Below are 22,221 nucleotides of genomic sequence, written 5' to 3' on the forward strand. Positions count from 1 at the left end.
CAAAACTCAAAATGGGTTGCCCTGCTTCTGTAGTTTGCAGAAATACCCCATATGTGGTCGTAAACTACTGTTTGGCCGAACGGGAGGACATAGAAGGAGGGGAACACCATATGGGTTTTGCAAGGCAGATTTTGCAGGACTGGTTTTGTTTATACCATGTCCCATTTCAAGCCCCCCCTTGTACCCCTAGAATAGAAATTGCAAAAAAGTGACTCCATCTAAGAAAGTACACCCCTCAAGGTATTCAAAACTGGGTTTACAAACTTTGTTAACCCTGTAGGTGTTCCACAAGAGTTAATGGCAGATGGAGAAACAATTTAGAAATTTCTATTTTTTGGAAAATTTTCAATTTTAACCCATTTTTTACAGCAATAAAGTAAGGGTTAACAGCCAAACAAAACTCAAAATGGGTTGCCCTGCTTCTGTAGTTTGCAGAAATACCCCATATGTGGTCGTAAACTACTGTTTGGCCAAACGGGAGGACATAGAAGGAGGGGAACACCATATGGGTTTTGCAAGGCAGATTTTGCAGGACTGGTTTTGTTTATACCATGTTCCATTTCAAGCCCCCCCCCTTGTACCCCTAGAATAGAAATTGCAAAAAAGTGACTCCATCTAAGAAAGTACACCCCTCAAGGTATTCAAAACTGGGTTTACAAACTTTGTTAACCCTGTAGGTGTTCCACAAGAGTTAATGGCAGATGGAGAAACAATTTAGAAATTTCTATTTTTTGGAAAATTTTCAATTTTAACCCATTTTTTACAGCAATAAAGTAAGGGTTAACAGCCAAACAAAACTCAATATGGGTTGCCCTGATTCTGTAGTTTGCAGAAACACCCCACATGTGGCCGTAAACTACTGTACGGACACACGGTAGGGCGTAGAGGGAAAGGTGCGGCGTGTGGTTTTTGGAAAGCAGATTTTGCTGGACTAATTTATTTACACCATGTCCCATTTGAAGCCCCCCTGATGCACCCCTAGAGTAGAAACTCCATAAAAGTGACCCCATCTAAGAAACTACACCCCTCAAGGCATTCAAAACTGGTTTTACAAACTTTGTTAACCCTTTAGGTGTTCCACAAGAGTTATTGGCAAATGGAGATGAAATTCGAGAATTTACATTTTTTGCCAAATTTATTATTTGCTCCATTTTTTCCAGTAACAAAGCAAGGGTTAACAGCCAAACAAAAGTCTATATTTATTGCCCAGATTCTGTAGTTTGCAGAAAAACCCCCCATATGTGGCCGTAAACTACTGTACGGGCACACGGTAGGGCGTAGAGGGAAAGGTGCGGCGTGTGGCTTTTAGAAGGCAGATTTTGCTGGACTGGTTTATTTACACCATGTCCCATTTGAAGCCCCCGTAGAGTAGAAACTCCATAAAAGTGACCCCATCTAAGAAACTACACCCCTCCAGGTATTCAAAACTGGTTTTCCAAACTTTGTTAACCCTTTAGGTGTTCCACAAGAGTTATTGGCAAATGGAGATGAAATTCGAGAATTTAAATTTTTTGCCAAATTTTTTATTTACTCCATTTTTTCCAGTAACAAAGCAAGGGTTAACAGCCAAACAAAAGTCTATATTTATTGCCCAGATTCTGTCGTTTGCAGAAACACCCCATATGTGGCCGTAAACTACTGTACGGGCACACAGTAGGGCGTAGAGGGAAAGGTGCGGCGTGTGGCTTTTAGAAGGCACATTTTGCTGGACTGGTTTATTTACACTATGTCCCATTTGAAGCCCCCCTGATGCACCCCTAGAGTAGAAACTCCAAAAAAGTGACCCCATTTTAGAAACTACGGGATAGGGTGGCAGTTTTGTTGGTACTATTTTAGGGTACATATGATTTTTGGTTGCTCTATATTACACTTTTTGTGAGGCAAAGTAACAAAAAATTGCTGTGTTGGCACCATTTTTATTTTTTGTTATTTACAACATTCATCTGACAGGTTGGATCATGTGGTACTTTTATAGAGCAGGTTGTCACGGACGCGACAATACCAAATATGACAACTTTTTTTGGTTGTTTGTTTCAGTTTTACATAACAAAGCATTTGAAAAAAAAAACTGATTCTTTAGTGTCTCCACATTCTGAAAGCCATAGTTTTATTTATTTTTTGGGCGACTGTCTTGTGTAGGGGCTCATTTTTTTCGGGATGAGATGACTGTTTGATTGGCACTATTTTGGGGTGCATATGACTTTTTGATCGCTTGCTATTACACTTTTTGTGATCTAAGGTGACAAAAAAATGGCTTTTTTTACACCGTTTTTATTTTTTATATTTTACGGTATTCACCTGAGGGGTTAGATCATGTGATATTTTTATAGAGCAGGTTATTACGGACGCAGTGATACCTAATATATATACTTTTTTTTTATTTATGTCAGTTTTACACAATGATTTCATTTTTGAAACAAAAAAAATCATGTTTTAGTGTCTCCATAGACTGAGAGCCATTGTTTTTTCAGTTTTTGGGCGATTATCTTAGGTAGGGTCTCATTTTTTGCGGGATAAGATTACGGTTTGATTGGCACTATTTTGGGGTGCGTATGACTTTTTGATCGCTTGCTATTACACTTTTTGTGATCTAAGGTGACAAAAAATGGCTTTTTTTACACAGTTTATATTTTTTATTTTTTACGGTATTCACCTGAGGGGTTAGATCATGTGATATTGTTATAGAGCAGGTTATTACGGACGCAGTGATACCTAATATATATACTTTTTTTTTATTTGTCAGTTTTACACAATGATTTCATTTTTGAAACAAAAAAAATCATGTTTTAGTGTCTCCATAGTCTGAGAGCCATAGTTTTTTCAGTTTTTGGGCGATTATCTTGGGTAGGGTATGATTTTTGCGGGATGAGATGGCGGTTTGATTGGCACTATTTTGGGGTGCGTATGACTTTTTGATCGCTTGCTACTACACTTTTTGTGATGTAAGATGACAAAAAATGGCTTTTTTTACACCGTTTTTTTAATTTTTTTTTTACGGTATTCACCTGAGGGATTAGGTCATGTGATATTTTTATAGAGAAGGTTAATACGGACGCGTCAATACCCAATATATAAATATTTTTTTTATTTATTTAAGTTTTACACAATGATTTCATTTTTGAAAAAAAAAAAAATGTTTTAGTGTCTTCATAGTCTGAGAGCCATAGTTTTTTCAGTTTTTGGGCGATTGTACTATGTAGGGGCTCATTTTTTGTGGGATGAGGTGACGGTTAGATTGGTACTATTTTGGGGGGCATACGCCGTTTTGATCGCTTGGTGTTGCACTTTTAGTGATGTAAGTTGACAAAAATGGCTTTTTTATACACAGTTTTTATTTTTTATTTTTTATGGTGCCTATCGGATGGGGTGGATCATGTAATATATTTATAGAGCCGTTCGTTACGGACGCAGCGATACCTAATATGTGTGTTTTTTCTTTTTTTTTCAATTTTTTATTAGAAAATCAGGGGAATGGGGCTTTTTTTTTTTTTTTTTTTACTTGAAACTTTATTTTTTTATTCCAAACACTTTTTTTTTTTACTTTTTTTAAACTTTATTTCTATCCCACTCTGATCCCCTCTGCAATGCATTACAATACATCTGTATTGTAATGCATTGCCTGTTAGTGTATGACACTGAGTCATACACTAACTGGTTGCCTAGGAGACCCAGCCTGAGGCTGGATCTCCTCGGCTCCCGTAGAAGGCAGTTCCCGATGCCGTGCAGGGCATTGGGCAGCCTCTGCACGGCATCGGGCTGCCTTGTCACGCATCGGGTCCCCGCCACAGCAGCGCGGGGACTCGATGCGATCACTCACCTGCCGCAAACAACTTCTATGTCGCGGTCCGCGCGGACCGCGGCATAGAAAGGGTTAATCCGCCGGCATCGCTGTAAACAGCGATGCCGGCGGATACAGCAGGGGCCCGGCTACCAGGGACTGCCGGACCCCTGCAGTGATCGGGTGCGCACCGCTCCGGTGCCCGCCCGATCATCCTGCCGTACATGTAAGGCGGAATGCATTCTGGCAATGCATCCCCCGCCGTACATGTACGGCGTTCTGCGCTAAGGGGTTAATGACTAGAAACGTCAAATTGGTAGGGCCATTTGAAAAACACTATTTTAGGATGAGCCCATCAGCCCGTTGGATATGTAAAAAATGTGATAGGTGGGTAGGTTAGGAATTGTTTCTTTTTCTTTTCACAGCACGACTTCGGGGATTAGGTTGGGTTTTTTAGTAGGTAAAAATAGTTTTTGGGTGTATTCTATTTTATATATTTTTACATTTAATAAATAGTAATAATAGTATAGTAATAAATAATCCAGCATAATGGGACAGTTTGTGCCAAAAAACTGGCATTAGTGTTCTGCAACACATTTATTGTTTTAGACACTTTGCGACTCCAACAAGGGGGCGTAGCATAAAGGGGGAGTGGCTTTGCTGGGAAAGGGGCATGGCTTAAGTCTGGTGTCGTGCACCCAAAAATGGTGCATGTATTAAAGTACACTAAGCCAACAAATGTGTGAAAGCGGCCTCTACTTTTAGACAGTACTTAAAGGGGTTGTCCGGGTTCAGAGCTGAACCCGGACATACCCTTATTTTCACCCCGGCAGCCCCCCTGAGCCTAGCATCGGAGCATCTCATGCTCCGATGCGCTCCCGTGCCCTGCGCTAAACCGATCAGCTTTTTGAGAAGGCCACAACGCTCGCAGTAGCGCCACCGCTTTCTCACAGCTTTCCCTAGGCCAGTGATGACACATTCATCAGTCACGTGGCCTAGTGCAGCTCAGCCCCATAGATGTGAACTTGGCTAAGTTTCAATACAAAGCATGGCCGCTATAAAATGTACGGTGCTGTGCTTGGTGAGCATGGAGAAGGCTGCCGCTCTCACAGGGGCGCCTGTGCCCTCTCAAACAGCTGATTGTGGGGGTCCAGGGTGTCAGAGGCCCACCGATTAGATACTGATGACCTATCCAGAGGATAGGTCATTAGTATGAAAATCTCAGAAAACCCTTTTAAGTGCACTTCCGCTCCTTTGCTTTCCTGTGTTTTTGCCATGCCACTCTTGTCTTGAACCCCTCATTTGCATATAAGATTAAATGTTTTGTCCAGTACAGCACACCGGATTTTTGCCATCCGGACATCTGTCTCCTCCTTATATCTCTGACCTGCTTTCTCGATACATCCGCACACGCAGGGGTGCACCTAGCCTTTCTGCTGCCTGAGGAGAAAACTGAAATGGCGCCCCCCCCCCCCATGCCAAGCGCTCATTGCCCATGGCCCTTCCGCTGCCCCCCTCTTGCCCCTACTTGGTGCTCACCTGGCCTCATTGGTGGTGCATCCCCGCACACACGTAATCTCAGATCCTCACAGGACCTCCTCCTCTGTTCTCCAAGACTTCTCACGTGCCTCTCCCCTACTCTGGAACGCTCTAAACCAAGACATCAGACTCCAACCTCCCCCCAACATCCAAACCTTCAAAGTAACCTGAAAACCCACCTCTTCAGGAAACCCTTCATAGGCTGGTGATATTATGTCCATTGGTTACATGACCTATGTGCAGCTCAGTCCCATTCAAGTTATTGGGCCTGGGCTGCAATACTGAGTACGGCCACTATACAATGTGCGGCGCTGTGCTTCGCAAGCTTTGAGGAGACCGCAGCACTCACTGTAACGCCATAGCGTCTTCAAACAGCTGATCAGCGGGGGTGCTGGGAGGTGGATCTCCACCTATCTGATATTGATTACCTATCCTGAGAATAGGTCATCAATATTCTACTCCCAGAAAACCCCTTTAATGATTATTCTGCCCAAACAGCCATTTTTTCCTCTTGGACTAGCAGTGTTCTTGTTTTTTTTTTTTTGCCTTCAAGATGTCAACCTGGTAAACAGTGTGCTCATGGTAAGCTGCTGTGACGGCACAGGGGTGCCTGACGCCCCCTGTAGCCAGCTTTACTGAACACGTAACTTTTGGCAAATAGTCCAGGCTTTATTGCTGCACTACATACGCTTCTCTGCTGTATTACCAGGGGCTGACTGGCAACTTTTGGCCCAGGGGGCAAGTAACACGCAGAGGCCCACTGAGCCCCCCTCCTGCTTACCAATTTCCCCTGCCTCCTCCTGACCCCCCCCCCCCCCTTGACACTTTCGTCAGCTGTATATTGTGGGGCACGGTATATGCTATGTGTGTATAACATAAACATATTTCATATGAAAACTTACAATTACTTGGCTTGGCCCTTGGGGATCTCGGACACCTCCACACTTTGTCCGGGGGCTCGGCGGAGCTGATGTGTTTTATCCTAATGAGAAAAATATCATAATAAGGATTTGGAGAAGGGGCAGAGGGATAGCAGAGCAGGGAGAGGACGGTGCTGCTACTAGGGGGTCATACCATGGGGGAGTAATAAAGCCCACCATAATGCCCCCTTCCCAGTTGTAATAATTCTCCTTATAATAGACAGTGTCAAAAATACACCCTTGTAATGTCTCCAGTTGAGCTAATGTCCCCATAGTGCCCCCTATAATGTGCCAGTAGCCAATAGGCCCCCCCTATAATGTGCCAGTAGCCAATAGGCCCCCATATAATCTGCCAGTAGCCAATAGGCCCCCATATAATCTGCCAGTAGCCAATAGGCCCCCCTATAATCTGCCAGTAGCCAATAGGCCCCCCTATAATCTGCCAGTAGCCATAGCCCCCCATATATTGTGCCAGTAGCCATAGGCCCCCCTAATAATGTGCCAGTAGCCATATGCCCCCCTATAATGTGCCAGTACCCATAGCCCCCCTATATAATGTGCCAGTAGCCATACCCCCCCATAATGTGCCAGTAGCCATAGCCCCCCTATAATGTGCCAGTAGCCAGATAGGGCCCCCCTATAATGTGCCAGTAGCCATATTGGGCCCCCCTATAATGTGCCAGTAGTCATAGCCCCCCTATAATGTGCCAGTAGCCATACCCCCCTATAATGTGCCAGTAGCCATACCCCCCCCCCCCCTATAATGTGCCAGTAGCCAGAGAGGGCCCCCCTATAATGTGCCAGTAGCCCATAGGCCCCCTACTATAATGTTCCAGTAGCCAGATAGGGCCCCCCTATAATGTGCAAGTATCCAGATAGGGCCCCCCCCCCTATAATGTGCCAGTAGCCAGATAGGCCCCCCTATCAGTGACAGAAATAAGGAGGAAAAAAAGCCAGTCAGACTTATACTTACCTCCTACCTCCAGCCGAGTCCAGTACCTTCACTGAAATACTCCCGTCCCGCCTCCAGCGCTGCTCCTTACTTTACGGCCGCGCAGCGGCTCAGTCAGGCGGCGCGATGACGTCATCTCGTCGCCTGCGCCGGTCCGGCGGCCTCTCTGATAGGCTGCCGGCCGCACGCCTCCCCAGCTCCCCGTCTCCCTCCGCAGGGCAGGCTGCAGTGTGCAGTCACATATAATTCCGGCCCAGCCGGCCGGGACAATGAGCTGATAGAGAGGCCCGGGGGGCAATTGCCCCCCTGCCCCCCGGCCCAGTCCGCCCCTGTGTATTACTATGATATTTCTTGCTAATAATTGTATGTTGCCTGCTTGCTGACGTTTTCCATAACCTTATTTTCAGAACATGACCAAAATACTCTTCTCAGAAACATGTAATTCATCAGCAAATAAGGAGCCGCTGGCTCATCTCTGCTGCTATTCTCTCTGCCTATTTCACAATCCAGTTTGAAGTGTGATAAATGCACTTTGAAGTTTTTTTTGGTGTATATATTTATACATGTATTTATAATATTCAGGCAAAATATAAGAAAAATGGCATAAGTTACATGTATACTGACTGGAGTTGATTATAGTTAAGCTATAAAGGGCTTTTCACAGGACTTTTAGGCATGCCTTAAGGCGGCCATACACATTCAGTAGCTGTTGGCCATCAGTACAATATTTTGACCTTTGTCTGATGGGTTTATCACCAAAAGCTTGTATTACACTATGCGATTGTCGGGAGGGAAGTGTACCTTCCTGGCAGTCGCCTGCTTGCCAGCAGAGACCACTGAATTTACATGCAGCGATCTCTTCCACAGTATAGGGAGCGGCGATCGCTAATTGGTCCCTTTACGCGGGACGACAGAGCAGCAGATTGTCAGGAAGGAAGCGTTCTTTCTCGATAATCATCTGCTCGTCAGCGGAGGAGACTGTTGCATTTAGATGCAGCGATCTCCTCTACAGTATGGGGAGGAGCGATTGCTAATGCCATCACTTGTACCCATACTGACACAGCACGATCTGCTGCCGGTAAACGATAATTTTTGTGCGCACAAATTTTTTATTTATTTATTTTATGCACTTATATAGCGCTTCACAGACATTATCATCCAACTGTCCCCAATGGGGCTCACAATCTAAGGTCCCTATTAGTATGTCGGAGGAAACCAGAGGAAACACAGGGAGAACATACAAACTCCATGCAGATGTTGTCCTTGGTCGGATTCAAACCTAGGTCCCCAGCAAGACACCAGTGCTAACCACTGAGCCACCGTGCTGCCCACAAATGATCGAATTACCCGATGAACAAGCGTTTCGCTCTTTCATCGAATAATCACGGGGTACATTTACACCGCCAGATCATCACTAAACGCTTGTTAGTGATTATCATTGGGATTCGCAGCCATTGCTTGGCCCCATACTGGATCATTGTTTGCAGCAGATCGTGATTGCACAGCATGTGTAAAAATCTGGATTGCCCGATGAACGAACGTTTGCTTGTTCATCAGGCAATCGTCGGCAATATTACACTCAGATCATCGCTAACAAGTGTTCCTATAAGCGCTAGTTAGCCAAGATCTGGCTGAGCGTCAACCAGTGTAATATAAGCCAAAGATGAGTCATTGCTGAAGGAAATCACTGACCAAAATACCGGTTTGTGGATCAGGCTTATAAGTTACTTATTAGTGGAGGACTTGCATCTAAGCCTGCCAACTATGTAAAACATTGAGGGTTCTGATTTTTAAAGGTGTTGTCCAATCTCATTATATATGGCATATCACTGAATTGACAGGTGGCTTGCTCTCCATTCACTGCTGTGGAACTTCCAAAAATAGCCAAGTGTGCTCTCCCAGTAATTTTCTGAAGTCCTATAGCCGTGAATGGAAAGGACACCGCGCATGTGCAGTGTGCCCTCCTTCACTTTAGGGGCCTCGTTCTGGAGATAGAATGGGTCGCAAAGGTGGGAACCACAAATCTCTGACATTTGTGGCATATCCTAAGGATATGCCATAAATGTTAAGATGGGACAAACCCTTTAATGCTTATTAAACCTTTTTTTATAGGTTTCTATATCTTGCATTGGCAGTTTATGCCTTTATTCTGCTCATTCTGGGCTTTGAAGTCCAGGAGACTGTCCTATCAGTGACTGGCAGCCTTGTGTCACGGTCCCTCAGGTGACTGATGTCAGGAAATCAAGGAGATTGGCTGAGCATGGAGGAATCTAACAGCCTCCTTGATTTCTCTTGATTCAGTGTTGATAGGGTTAATGACCACTTACGTTTTCTCATCTGTTGCTCAGTGGTCATCACTTCTACCCTTTATACTCTGACCCCACCCTTCTGACTATGGGGTAGATAGCTTCATTTGGGTTTGGCTGAGCTGGTGTGAGTTTGCCTCTGGTGTTCCTGCTCGTCCATCTCTACAGAAGTTAAGTGTCGCATTTGTTTGTGTTTGTTCTATTCCCTGTTGTTTGTATCTGAGCCTGAGACAGCGACTTCCATTCGTCCATCTGGGGGGGAATGGGTTGTCTCTGGTCCTAACCTTTTCCAGGGCCTTATAGGGATATAAAGGCCTAGGTATCCTGCATATGAATATTCCTACGGAGTGCAATGATCCTGCTCTCCGTAGCTAGTTCTGTCAGGGTCTATCTGAGAGGCTGCAGGACGTGTTGGCCTTTCACGAAAAACCTGAGTTATTGAAAGCAGCTATGTCCCTTGCTGTACGTCTGCATAGACGCTTGAGGGGGAGATCTAAGGGTCCTCACCCTCAGGACGTACTGTCAAATAAGGTGGCGGCTTCCTTTGACACTTACGGTAAAGAGACACCTGTGGTTACGCCTTGTGAGGAGCCTATGCAGTTGGGGGGGCTACTCCTGGGACTGCCCTGGTCATGCCCTTTGGGTTAAACAACGCTCCAGCGGTTTTTCAACACTTTATCAATGACATCTTTCATCATCTGGTGGGGAGATTTGTTGTTGTATATCTGGATGACATACTAATTTATTCTCCAGACATGGAGACTCATCAGGATCATGTGAGACTGGTGTTACAGATCCTAAGAGAGAATAAATTGTATGCTAAGATGGAAAAATGTGTTTTTGCTGTTTAGGAACTGCAATTCCTGGGTTACCTGCTCTCACCCTCAGGTTTTCGTATGGATCCCGAGAAAGTCCATGCAGTGTTGTACTGGGATCGACCTGAAAATCTGAAAGCGCTTATGTGGTTTTTGGGATTCACCAACTACTACCGTAAATTCATCCTGAACTATTCAATTGTGGTTAAACCTTTAACAGACATGACTAGGAAGAGGGTCGATTTCTCTGTTTGGTCTGAGGCAGCATTACAAGCCTTTTCTGCTGTGAAGGAATGTTTTGCTTCAGACCCTATTCTGGTGCAACCGGACGTGTCTCGGACATTCATTGTAGCGGTTGACGCATCCGAGGTAGGGGTGGGAACAGTTTTGTCGCAAGGTCCTTCACCTAGTAAATGGCGCCCATGTGCTTTTTTCTCTAAAAAAACTCTTGACTGCTGAAAGAAATTATGATTTGGGTAATAAGGAATTGCTGGCCATTAAGTTGGCTTTTGAAGAATGGCGCCATTGGTTGGAAGGAGCAATTCATCCTATTACGGTAATTACTGACCACAAAAATCTGGCTAAACAACTGAATCCAAGGCAGGTCAGATGGTAGTTGTTTTTCACCAGATTTAACTTTATCGTCACCTATCGCCTTGGGGTTAAGAACGTCAAGGCGGATGTTTTGTCGAGCAGCTTTCCTGGGGGGAGGGGGGTGATTCTAAAGATCCTAGTCCTATTTTGTCTGATGGGGTAGTCATATCTGCCCTATATACTGATCTTAAGGCTAAGGTGTTGGAGGCCCAAGAGGATGCACCGGACTCTTATCCTTAGGTAAATTGTTTGTTCCTTCAGACTTGCGTCATAAGGTATTTGAGGAACATCACTGTACTGTCTTGGCTGGACACCCTGGGAGTAGATCCACAGTCGATCTCATCTCGTGCAGATTTTGGTGGCCGGGGCTGCATAAGTTTGTTGAGTACTATGTGTCAGCCTGTTGTACCTGTGCTCTTGCTAAGGTGACACATACTCGGCCTTCTGGATCTCTTCTTCCGTTACCCATCCTGTCCAGACCTTGGACGCATTTGTCCATGGACTTTATCACGGATTTACTGAATTCTTCGGAAAAAAATATGATGCATTTTATAGCATTGCCTGCTCTACCTAATGCCAAGAATCTTGCACAGGTGTTTGTCGATAACATCGTGAAACTACATGGCATTCCTCTGTATTTTCTACAGCTCCATTGAAGTGAATGGTTCTGCATACGATCCACAAAAAAAACGTAACGGAAGTGGAAAGAAAATGCGTTCGTGTGCATGACCCCTAACTCTGCTTGATCAATTGCAGAATTCGTTTTTTTTCTAGCCATAAATTATTGCATCTTAGGGCTCATGCACACAACCGTAGCCTGTTTTGCAGTCTGTAAATTGTGTACCCACAAAACACGGGTACTAGGGTGGGGGGGGGCACGGAACGGGCATACGGATGCAGACAGCGCATGGCGTGCTGTCCACATCTTTTGCGGCCCCATTGAAGTGAATGGCATCCGCATCTGACCCACACAAAATGCGGATTGGATGCGGACCAAAAATACGGTTGTGTAAATGGGGTCTTATCCTGGTAGAAAATTATAGGAAAAATGATGTCTGAATGTTTAGTGTAATTTCAGGCTGGCAAGGAGCTGACAAAGACTCAGACTGTGGAATAGAGGGGTCTATGTTTAGCCAGTTATATGCGCACATTGGCTATTATTTAAGGTTGCCAGGCAACAGAGTGACAGTCATGAGTAAGGGAAACGTTTGGTTAGTATTTGCATAATATTGTAGGTTTTATAGCATGCAGACAGCACAACAGCAAGGTATAAAAGAAACAAGAGAGACGCTGCTGTAAATACATGTAACACGTCTACTTTTCTTATAGGTATGAATCCCCTCAAGTGGCTTTGCATTGTGGGATAATGCTTCGCGAGTGCGTCCGTCACGAGCCGCTTGCCAAAACCGTCCTGTACTCTGAGCAGTTTGAGGACTTCTTTAAATATGTGGAAATGTCAACATTCGACATAGCTTCCGATGCCTTTGCTACATTTAAGGTAAATTATTTAATGCTCCCTTCTGTGTTTATGCAGTTTAAAATAGACCTGACCACGGTTATTTCCCTCGCTCCATCATCTCAAGGGAAGAATACAAAGCAGCAAAGGACAAGAAGACAGTGTGCAGGGACTGACGCATGTTAAAGAAATGTGTCGTAGGTTTTGAATAAACCATTCACATCTATACATTACTGTGTGTAACCATGCTTTTTAGCATTTCTTCCATGTCCATCGTGGTATTGTAATAAATACTATGTATATATGTCAGCGGAGGCTAGCATTTTACAAATATTCATTACCAAGTACTACTAGGGTATTAAACCTCCTCTAACTACCAACTAAAACTGAAGGGGTACCGAACCCTTTGAAGAAGCTTATTAAAAACTATTCTAAATGCCAAAATATGAATTTTTGTGACATACTTTATTCCCCCCCGCCCCCTGTTTTACTTATAAAATCAGCACCGGAAGTTCATGTGTCTATAGCGCTTTGGTATCTGTACACCCCTAAACGACCGACATACAGGTGTATAGGTTTATGGATTTCACTGTGGGGCCGCATCGAGCGCTGTACTGGCAGAAGCACCCATCGCTGCTCTTGCCTGTGCCAGTTCCGCTCTGCTAAAGCCTGGCATAGCACATTTGATGCCAGTGCCAGTCCTTAGTGGAGTGCGACATGCAGAAGCAGCGATCTGCGATGCAGAGCTTTTAGCAGAGAAGATTGAGCTCAGGCAGGAGCTCTGCATAGCACATCGCGCCTCTGCCTGTACCCTGCCTGTATTAGGCCCCTTTCACACGGGCGAGATTTCCGCGCGGGTGCGATGCGTGAGTTGAACGCATTGCACCCGCACTGAATCCTGACCCATTCATTTCTATGGGGCTGTTCACATGAGCGGTGATTTTCACGCATCACTTATGCGTTGCGTGAAAATCGCAGCATGTTCTATATTCAGCGTTTTTCACGTAACGCAGGCCCCATAGAAATGAATGGGGTTGCGTGAAAATCGCAAGCATCCGCAAGCAAGTGCGGATGCGGTGCGATTTCCACGCATGGGTTCTAGGTGACAGTCTATTCACTGTATTATTTTCCCTTATAACATGGTTATAAGGGAAAATAATAGCATTCTGACTACAGAATGCTTAGTATAATAGTGCTGGGAGGGTTAAAAAAAATAAAAAAAGTTAACTCACCTTATCCCCATGATCGCCTAGTTCCCGGTCGGTCTGTTCTTTAGCTGTGGCTAAAGGACCTGTGGTGATGTCAGATCACATGCTCCATCACCATTGTGATGGACCATGTGATTGGAGCATGTGATCTGACATCACCAAAGGTCATTCAGCCCACAGCTAAAGAACAGACCGACCGGGAACTACACGATCATGGGGATAAGGTGAGTTAACTTTTTTATTTTTTTAACCCTTCCAGCGCTATTATACTAAGCATTCTGTATTCAGAATGCTATTATTTTCCCTTATAACCATGTTATAAGGGAAAATAATACAATCTTCAGAACATCAATCCCAAGCCCGAACTTCTGTGAAGAAGTTCGGGTTTGGGTACCAAACATGCGCGATTTTTCTCACGCGAGTGCAAAACGCATTACAATGTTTTGCACTCGCGCGGAAAAATCGCGGGTGTTTCCGCAACGCACCCGCACATTTTTCCGCAACGCCCGTGTGAAACCAGCCTTATAAAGCACGTTAAAATTGGAAAAACCCTCCCAAAAATGTCACTTTTTTTAAATTATACGTTTTAAAATTTAAATATATTTCACGCACAACTCAGGTGACTTAACTGCATTTTAACCGACCAGTAACATTTTTTTTCCCTTGTGTGTTCCAGCGTTCTTAACTTTTTTTTTAAATGTTGCTTCGATTTAATTATGAGACCTTGAATTTGGCAGGACAAGTTGTGTTTTTTTTTTTTAGCAACCATTTTGGGGTACATATCGTGTATTAAATAAAAGTTATTGTTTATTTTTAGGGGGGAAGATAAAAAAAATGGCAATTTTAACATTATTTTATGGGATTTATTTTTATGGCATTCACGGTGTGGGAGAAATAACACCATAACTTTATTCTGTCAGTCAGTACAATAACAATGTTGCCAAATTTACATAGTTTTTATTTTGATATAATACTTGCATAATAAAAATACTTGTTTTTACAAAATAATCTTTTTTTGTGTCGCTGCATTTCAAGACACAGAACATTTCTGTTTTTCTGAGGACATAACCATCTGAGGGCTAATATATTAGATTTTTCTCTGGTGATATCACTATTAGGCCCCATTCACACAACCGTGTTTTTGAACCACATCTGATCTGCATTTTTTGCAGATCGGATGCAGACTCATTCATTTCAATGGGGCCGTAAAAAATGTGGACAGCAACCGTATGCCCGTTCCGCAGTCCCACAAAAAAGATAGAACATGTCCTATTCTTGTCCATTTTGCAGACAAGGATAGGCATTAATTACCAAATAATTAGATTTTTACTGATATCCTTATCACACAAGTTTTGAATACATTACATTAGAGTTAGTGACTTTTAAAAATACCTTTAATCTTGATAGTGCGGGTATAGGTATGTATATACCAACAAAGTGTACTACAGTTAAAAAAAAGATTAAAGGTATTTTTAAAAGTCACTAACTCTAATGTAATGCAAGGATAGGCATTGTTACAATGGGTCAGTAAAAAAACTGATGCAACACAGACATCACACAGAAGTCATCCATAATTTTTGCAAACCGCAAAATGCATAGTCGTGTGAATGCACCCTAAGTGTAGCGTGTAAAAGGTATTGCTAGAGAGTTGGTCAGCATAGTATGTATGGTAAAGATGGACTGGATAGGGGCAGTGTAAAATGGAAACTTTATTGATGTCTGTGTATCTGGGGTACTGATGCTTGGTGGGACTTATTTGACACCGTGATCCAGGCGCTGGTAAACATCTAGGTCATGGCGTCAATAAATTGCCTAATTTGGTGCAGAGGTTGATTAAATGGGCAAGCACCTATCTTACTCAGTTCCTGGAAAAAAGACTGTCATATATCAGTCAGAGGGCAAGTATGCTTTCTGATGGAGGAGAGGGGGATAGGTAACATGCAAGTCCCCCCCCTTCCCCCCGGGGTTATGTATAGTTACACAGGAAGGACGGATGTTTTTTCTCTCCTCCCTGCACCTTGTCAGCTCCTCCTTGCAACGGTTCAGGAGTGATAGCAGCTGAAACCTACAGATTGTCAGCTTTCAAACAAAACAAGGCTCATATCTCTAGCTGATACACAGCCTGAGATATGAAGGGTTAAATCAGCCCCTCAACCTGCTTCCCAAGCTCTACCCCAGCTGAACTGTAAGCTCAGGCAAAACTGGTAGGGGATTTATTTACGTACCCGGACAACCGTTTTAAGCTTTAATATTGTCCCCCATCTATGCCAAATACTAGGCATCTATACCATTCTGCTTTTTATCTCAATGGGGTTATCTGTGACTTCAGAATGGATGGCCTGTCCTTAGATTTGTGAGGGTCTGACACTCAGTTGTGTGGTGCTCGCTTCCTTCAGCTCCATACTTTAGAAGTGGCCGTGTCTGATATTACAGCTCAATTCCATTCACTTCAATAGGACAAAGCTGTAGAGAGCTATAATACAAGGCACAGACTCTATGGAAATATATAGCTATGCCCGGTAAGCAATGAGGGGGTGAAGAGCTGATCGGCAGGAGTGCCAGGAGTTGGACCCCACCATTGTAATATTGATAGCCTATTGTAAGGTCTGCACCTGCAGTGACGGTTCCGCCATCTTTTCTCTACTCCTTACTGAGCTGCCATATGTAGATTATATTTGTCCTAGTGAATGGTTTCTTGTCTGTATTTTCCTGCCACATTTGGTAGGTTTTATGCGAGAACTCGCTCCTCCTCCCATCACACCATCTCTATTTGGTTCAAGTGTTGGCATTGACTAAGCCAAAACTTTACTTTTGTTTGTCCTTAGCCTTTCAAATGTAGACTTTCTATGTAGTTGTTTGGTTTTATTTCTGGGATATCTTGTGACTTCTGAATAAGTAGTCACTACGCCCTTGGAGTGATTTTGGGTTAGGTTCACACCCCTGGGATCATTTATCAGGTTTCAACGTCTTCTGCATTGAGAAGAAGTAACTTTCATTGTGGTTTGATGGAGGCCCAGAACCTTCTCAATGGCTTTTATAGAGGCTGAAACTTCAACAGTCTTGTTTTCTCATCTTTGCAGGATTTTCTTTGCTTGCGGCACAGTTCACACTATTGTGGGGTTCAGTTTGCAGTGAGGTCTAGATTCAGCAGGGCTGGTGCCAATCAAGCCTGGTGTTGGTCATTCAGCTACTGTACATTGAATTATCAATTACATTTGGTAGCTGGAGTCATTTGTTGACATGGGCGCTGAATGACTGTTTCTTAATTAAATGCAGAGATAATTTTAAAGGGTTTCTGTCACCACAATTATGCCTATTAAACAGGTTGACATTATACATGTGCAAATGTCAGCTGAAACTAACTGTGCTATTCTTTTTCTTAGGTATGCCCCCAGTTTTGTTCAATTTTAATGTTTTATTATATGCAAATGAGCCTCTAGGAGCAGGGGGGGTCCGTTCTCCCACCTCATATCCCGCCCTGCCATCCTTGATTGACAGGGCCAGGCAGCGTTCACCTCCTCCTGCCGGGCCTGTGCGCTGGGGAAATCTTGCGCCTGCGCCGTATCGTTCAGGAGGAGGTGAACGCTGCCTGGCCCTGTCAATCAAGGATGGCGGGATATGAGGTGGGAGAACGGAGCCTCTAGGAGCAGGACCAACGCACCCCCCCCCCCCCCCTGCTCCTAGAGGCTCATTTGCATATAATAACACATTAAATTGCACAAAAAAGGGGGCATACCTAGATTCAGCTGACATTTGCACATGTATAATGTCAGCCTGTTTAATAGGGATACTTGTGGTGACAGAAACCCTTTAAACTGTCATAAATTACTTTCTGAAGACACTCAGTGTGAGATGCAGAATAGGCAGATCTGTAGGTAATTATTTTATTTGAAAGGTTTATCCTACAAATTAAAAAATATCTGTAGAAATGCACTCCATTATCTTAAAGGGGTAGGCCACTTTCTGGTCACTGTTGACCAATGTGTTTGTTAGATGATTATATGGCACTTACTAATGTAGGTTTTGTTGAAATTCTGCACCATTTTATAAGGTGTGTTCCCTTGTTTACAAAGTCTTTTGTGCCGTCCACACAGAGGTCCTGTCCATAAGATGGCCACTGATGGAGGGTCATGTGACCAGGCAAATCGCCTCCATGTGATGCCTCCTCCATTCAAATACATTGCACCTGCCATCTCTACTTGTTCTGTTGGAAGTTTAATGCAGGTGCAATGTATTCGAATGGAGGAGACATGAAATGACCCTCTATCAGCGGCCATCTTATGGACAGGACCTCTGTGTGGACAGCACAAAAGACTTGTAAACAAGCGGAAATGCCTTATAAAGTATAGAAAATAGTGCAGAATTTCAACAAAGACTATATTAGTAAGTGTCATATAATCCTCTTACAAGCACCTTCCTCCTCCGCATTGAAAATAGTTCCTCACACATAGCCCCGGTGATCCCACTCATAAGTAGGTATGTAATGCCCCCCTACCTCACAATTTCCTTCTCCACTGTCTAGAGAGAGATATGGCTATAGATCTATGAATTTAGTAGTCAGGATGAATGAATGAGAGGTGTCTGGGCTGCTTCTCCTGCTTCTCTATGAGATTACTACTACACTACACAGATGGGAAGAGAAAGGAGAAGGGAAATTACTGAGCATGTCAGTCCACCACTGTATGCAGTAGGAGGTGGACCAGAATTTTGGCCACAGGAGAAACAACAGGGGGCGCCAGTGGAGTTGCTAGATTAAAACATTCTGTTTTGTCCCAGGCCCCAAATATCCTTCCTGCCAGCTAGATACAACTGTATTGCTGTCCTCAGGATGCACAATTGAATCTAATGCACTGGAAGAGCTGAAGGACCTGTGGTGACATCACAGGTCATGTGACCAGTAAAACAGGCAGTGGTTAAAGGGAACCTGTCACCTGGATTTTGTGTATAGAGCTGAAGGCATGGGTTGCTAGATCGCCGCTAGAACATCTGCAATATCCAGTCCCCATAGCTCTCTGTGCTTTTATTGTGTCAAAAAAACAATTTTATATACAGGTGAAACTCGAAAAATTAGAATATCGTGCAAAAGTCTATTTATTTAAGTAATGCTAATTAAAGGGAGTCTTTCACGCAGATTCACCCTATTAACCTAATAACAGTGTTATGTCCACGGCATCCCCCCTATTAAAACGGTGCTTACCGTTTGTTCCTTGCTAGCATCGTTGTGGAGAAAAACACTTTTAATCCGCATGCAAATGAGTCTGTGAAGTTGCCTAGGGGCGGCGGTACAACGGCCGGTGCCCAGGCCCCTGGGTCATTTTCATACGAAGGTAGAAAACGCTGGACTCATCTTTCAAGCATGGAGGAGACAGGACTCTTCTAAGGTTCATTTACATATCTATAAAATAGTTTTTTTGACACAATAAAAGCACACAGAGCTATGGGGACTGGATATTGCAAATGTACTAGTGGCGATTTTGCAGCCCATGTCCTCAGGTCTATACCCAAAATCCAAGTGACAAGTTCTCTTTAAGAAGGACCTGCGATGACGTCACCATCATGTGACCAGTGCAGGAGACGATGGCACTGAAGAGGAGAAGAAGCTGTGGTGATGTCTGCTACATGAGGAGAGGTAAGTGAAGGGAGAGGCAGAGCAATGCTGGGAGTTGTGGTTAATTAACTGGGACTGTATGTGAGAGCTGAGGGGAGGGATGTTGTTTACATGGGACTGTATGTTGGATGTGGCTGTGGGAGGGAGTGATGTTATTTACATGGGACTGTATGTTGGAGGGGGCTGTGGGAGGGAGGGATGTTATTTACATGGGACTGTATGTTGGAGGCGGCTGTGGGAGGGAGTGATGTTATTTACATAGGAGTGTATGTTGGAGGGGTCTGGGGGAGGCAGTGATGTCATTTACATGGGACTGTATGTTGGAGGGGTCTGGGGGAGGCAGTGATGTCATTTACATGGGACTGTATGTTGATGGCGGCTGTGGGAGGGAGTGATATTTACATGAGACTGAATGTTGGAGGGGGCTGGGGCAGGGTGATGTTATTTACATGGGACTGTATGTTGAAGGTGGCTGTGGGAGAGGATGATATTATTTACATGGGACTGTATGTTGGAGGGGGCTGGGGGAGGCAGTGATGTTATTTACATGGGACTGTATGTTGGAGGGGGCTGGGGGAGGCAGTGATATTATTTACATGGGACTGAAATGTTGGAGGGGGCTGGGACAGGGTCATGTTATTTACGTGGGACTGTATGTTGAAGGTGGCTTGGGGAGGGAGTGATGTTATTTACATGGGACTGAATGCTGAGGGGGTGATGTTTACATGGGATTGCATGTTAGAGGTGGCTGGGGAGGGGGTGATATTATTTACATGGGACTGTATGTTGAAGGCAACTGAGGTGGAGGTGATGTTTTTTACATTGGACTGTATTTTGGAGGGGGCCATAGATAGAGAGGGATGCTATTTACATGGGTCTCTATGGCGGAGGGAGAAAAATAGTGTTATTTACATGGGACTATATATTGGAGGTGCTGAAGGTATGGGAGTGATGTTATTTACATGGGACTGTATTTTGGAGGGGGCAGGAGAGATGTGTGATGGTATTTACATGGGACTGTATGGTGGAGGGAGGAATATAACTGCAGGGGGCATTATAAATACTGGGGCACTTCAGGATGAGCATTATAACAGTAGGGGGGCAGTATAAATACCGGGGGCACTCTAGTGGTATTATAAATACAGGCGTTCTTATTACTACTGGGGGCTCTATAGGAGGGACCTATAGATCCACCTTATTTCTACTAAGAGCACTATGGCGGGCCTTATTACTACTGAAGCCTCTCTAGAGAGCTTTATTACCACTGGGGGAACAATAGTGGTGCTTTATTTCTACTGGAGGCTCTGTGAGGGTATTATTAATACTGGAGGGCTCTTCTACTAATGGGGGCACTCTTGGGGAGCGTTATCACGGGTGGGGGCACTGTAGGGAGCAGTATTACTAATGAGGGCATTCTTGGGGAGCATTATCACTGTTGGGGGCACTGTGGGGGGCAGTATTACTAATGGGGACATTCTAGAAGGGAATTACTATTGGGGCTTTAAGGAGCACTATTACTATGGGGGGGCACTCATTTTTCTTCAGGATAGTATTTGGGGGTATTGGGGAGCACAGCGAGCAGCAGGTTAACACTGTGGGGACTCCATGTTGGGGGATGATGATAGAAATGTGAGGAAGCTAAGATGTCTGTGTGTCACACTGTGCAGAAACGAGGGGCGGCTGAGAGAAGTTGTATGGACCAAATGGAGAAGATGATGAAAAGATCTACATCAGAGTACACCTCACCTGGGAGGCCCTGGATGTGACAGGTACAGTTGCAAGAAAAAGTATGTGAAATTGGTCATAAAATGTGATCTGATCTTCATCGAAGTCACAACAATAGACAATCACAGTCTGCTTAAACTAATAACACACAAAGAATTAAATGTTACCATGTTTTTATTAAACACACCATGTAAACATTACAGTGAAGGTGGAAAAAGTATGTGAACCCCTAGACTAATAACATCTCCAAGAGCTAATTGCAGTGAGGTGTCAGCCAACTGGAGTCCAATCAATGAGATGAGATTGGAGGTAATGGTTACAGCTGCCCTGCCCTATAAAAAACACACACCAGTTCTGGGTTTGCTTTTCACAAGAAGCATTGCCTGATGTGAATGATGCCTTGCACAAAAGAGCTCTCAGAAGACCTACGATTAAGGATTGTTGACTTGCATAAAGCTGGAAAGGGTTATAAAAGTATCTCCAAAAGCCTTGCTGTTCATCAGTCCACGGTAAGACAAATTGTCTATAAATGGAGAAAGTTCAGCACTGCTGCTACTCTCCCTAGGAGTGGCCGTCCTGTAAAGATGACTGCATGAGCACAGCACAGACTGCTCAATGAGGTGAAGAAGAATCCTAGAGTGTCAGCTAAAGACCTACAAAAGTGTCTGGCATATGCTAACATCCCTGTTAGCGAATCTACGATATGTAAAACACTAAACAAGAATGGATTTCATGGGAGGATACCACAGAGGAAGCCACTGCTGTCCATAAAAAACATTGCTGCACGTTTACAATTTGCACAAGAGCACCTGGATGTTCCACAGCAGTACTGGCAAAATATTCTGTGGACAGATGAAACCAAAGTTGAGTTGTTTGGAAGAAACACACAACACTATGTGTGGAGAAAAAGAGGCACAGCACACCAACATCAAAACCTCATCCCAACTGTGAAGTATGGTGGTGGGGGCATCATGGTTTGGGGCTGCTTTGCTGCATCAGGGCCTGGACGGATTGCTATCATCGAAGGAAAAATGAATTCCCAAGTTTATGAAGACATTTTGCAGGAGAACTTAAGGCCACCTGTCCACCAGCTGAAGCTCAACAGAAAATGGGTGTTGCAACAGGACAACGACCCAAAGCAGAGAAGTAAATCAACAACAGAATGGCTTAAACAGAAGAAAATATGCCTTCTGGAGTGGCCCAGTCAGAGTCCTGACCTCAACCCGATTTGAGATGCTGTGGCATGACCTCAAGAAAGCGACTCACACCAGACATCCCAAGAATATTGCTGAACTGAAACAGTTCTGTAAAGAGGAATGG

At 44.1% G+C, this 22,221-nt stretch overlaps 1 protein-coding gene across 2 annotated transcripts in view; it reads left to right on the forward strand.

Moving 5' to 3' along the window:
* The window catches only part of CAB39L (calcium binding protein 39 like), an 84,121-nt gene that overhangs the window by 43,936 nt on the left and 17,964 nt on the right, over positions 1–22,221 (forward strand). For both annotated transcript variants that reach the window (XM_044286417.1, XM_044286416.1), the window contains exon 5: positions 12,234–12,402. In XM_044286417.1, coding sequence (XP_044142352.1) covers positions 12,234–12,402 — 169 coding nt within the window. The remainder of the gene's footprint in view (positions 1–12,233; positions 12,403–22,221) is intronic.

Source organism: Bufo gargarizans, chromosome 3, assembly GCF_014858855.1.
Source record: "Bufo gargarizans isolate SCDJY-AF-19 chromosome 3, ASM1485885v1, whole genome shotgun sequence".
Classification (NCBI taxonomy): Eukaryota; Metazoa; Chordata; class Amphibia; order Anura; family Bufonidae; genus Bufo; species Bufo gargarizans.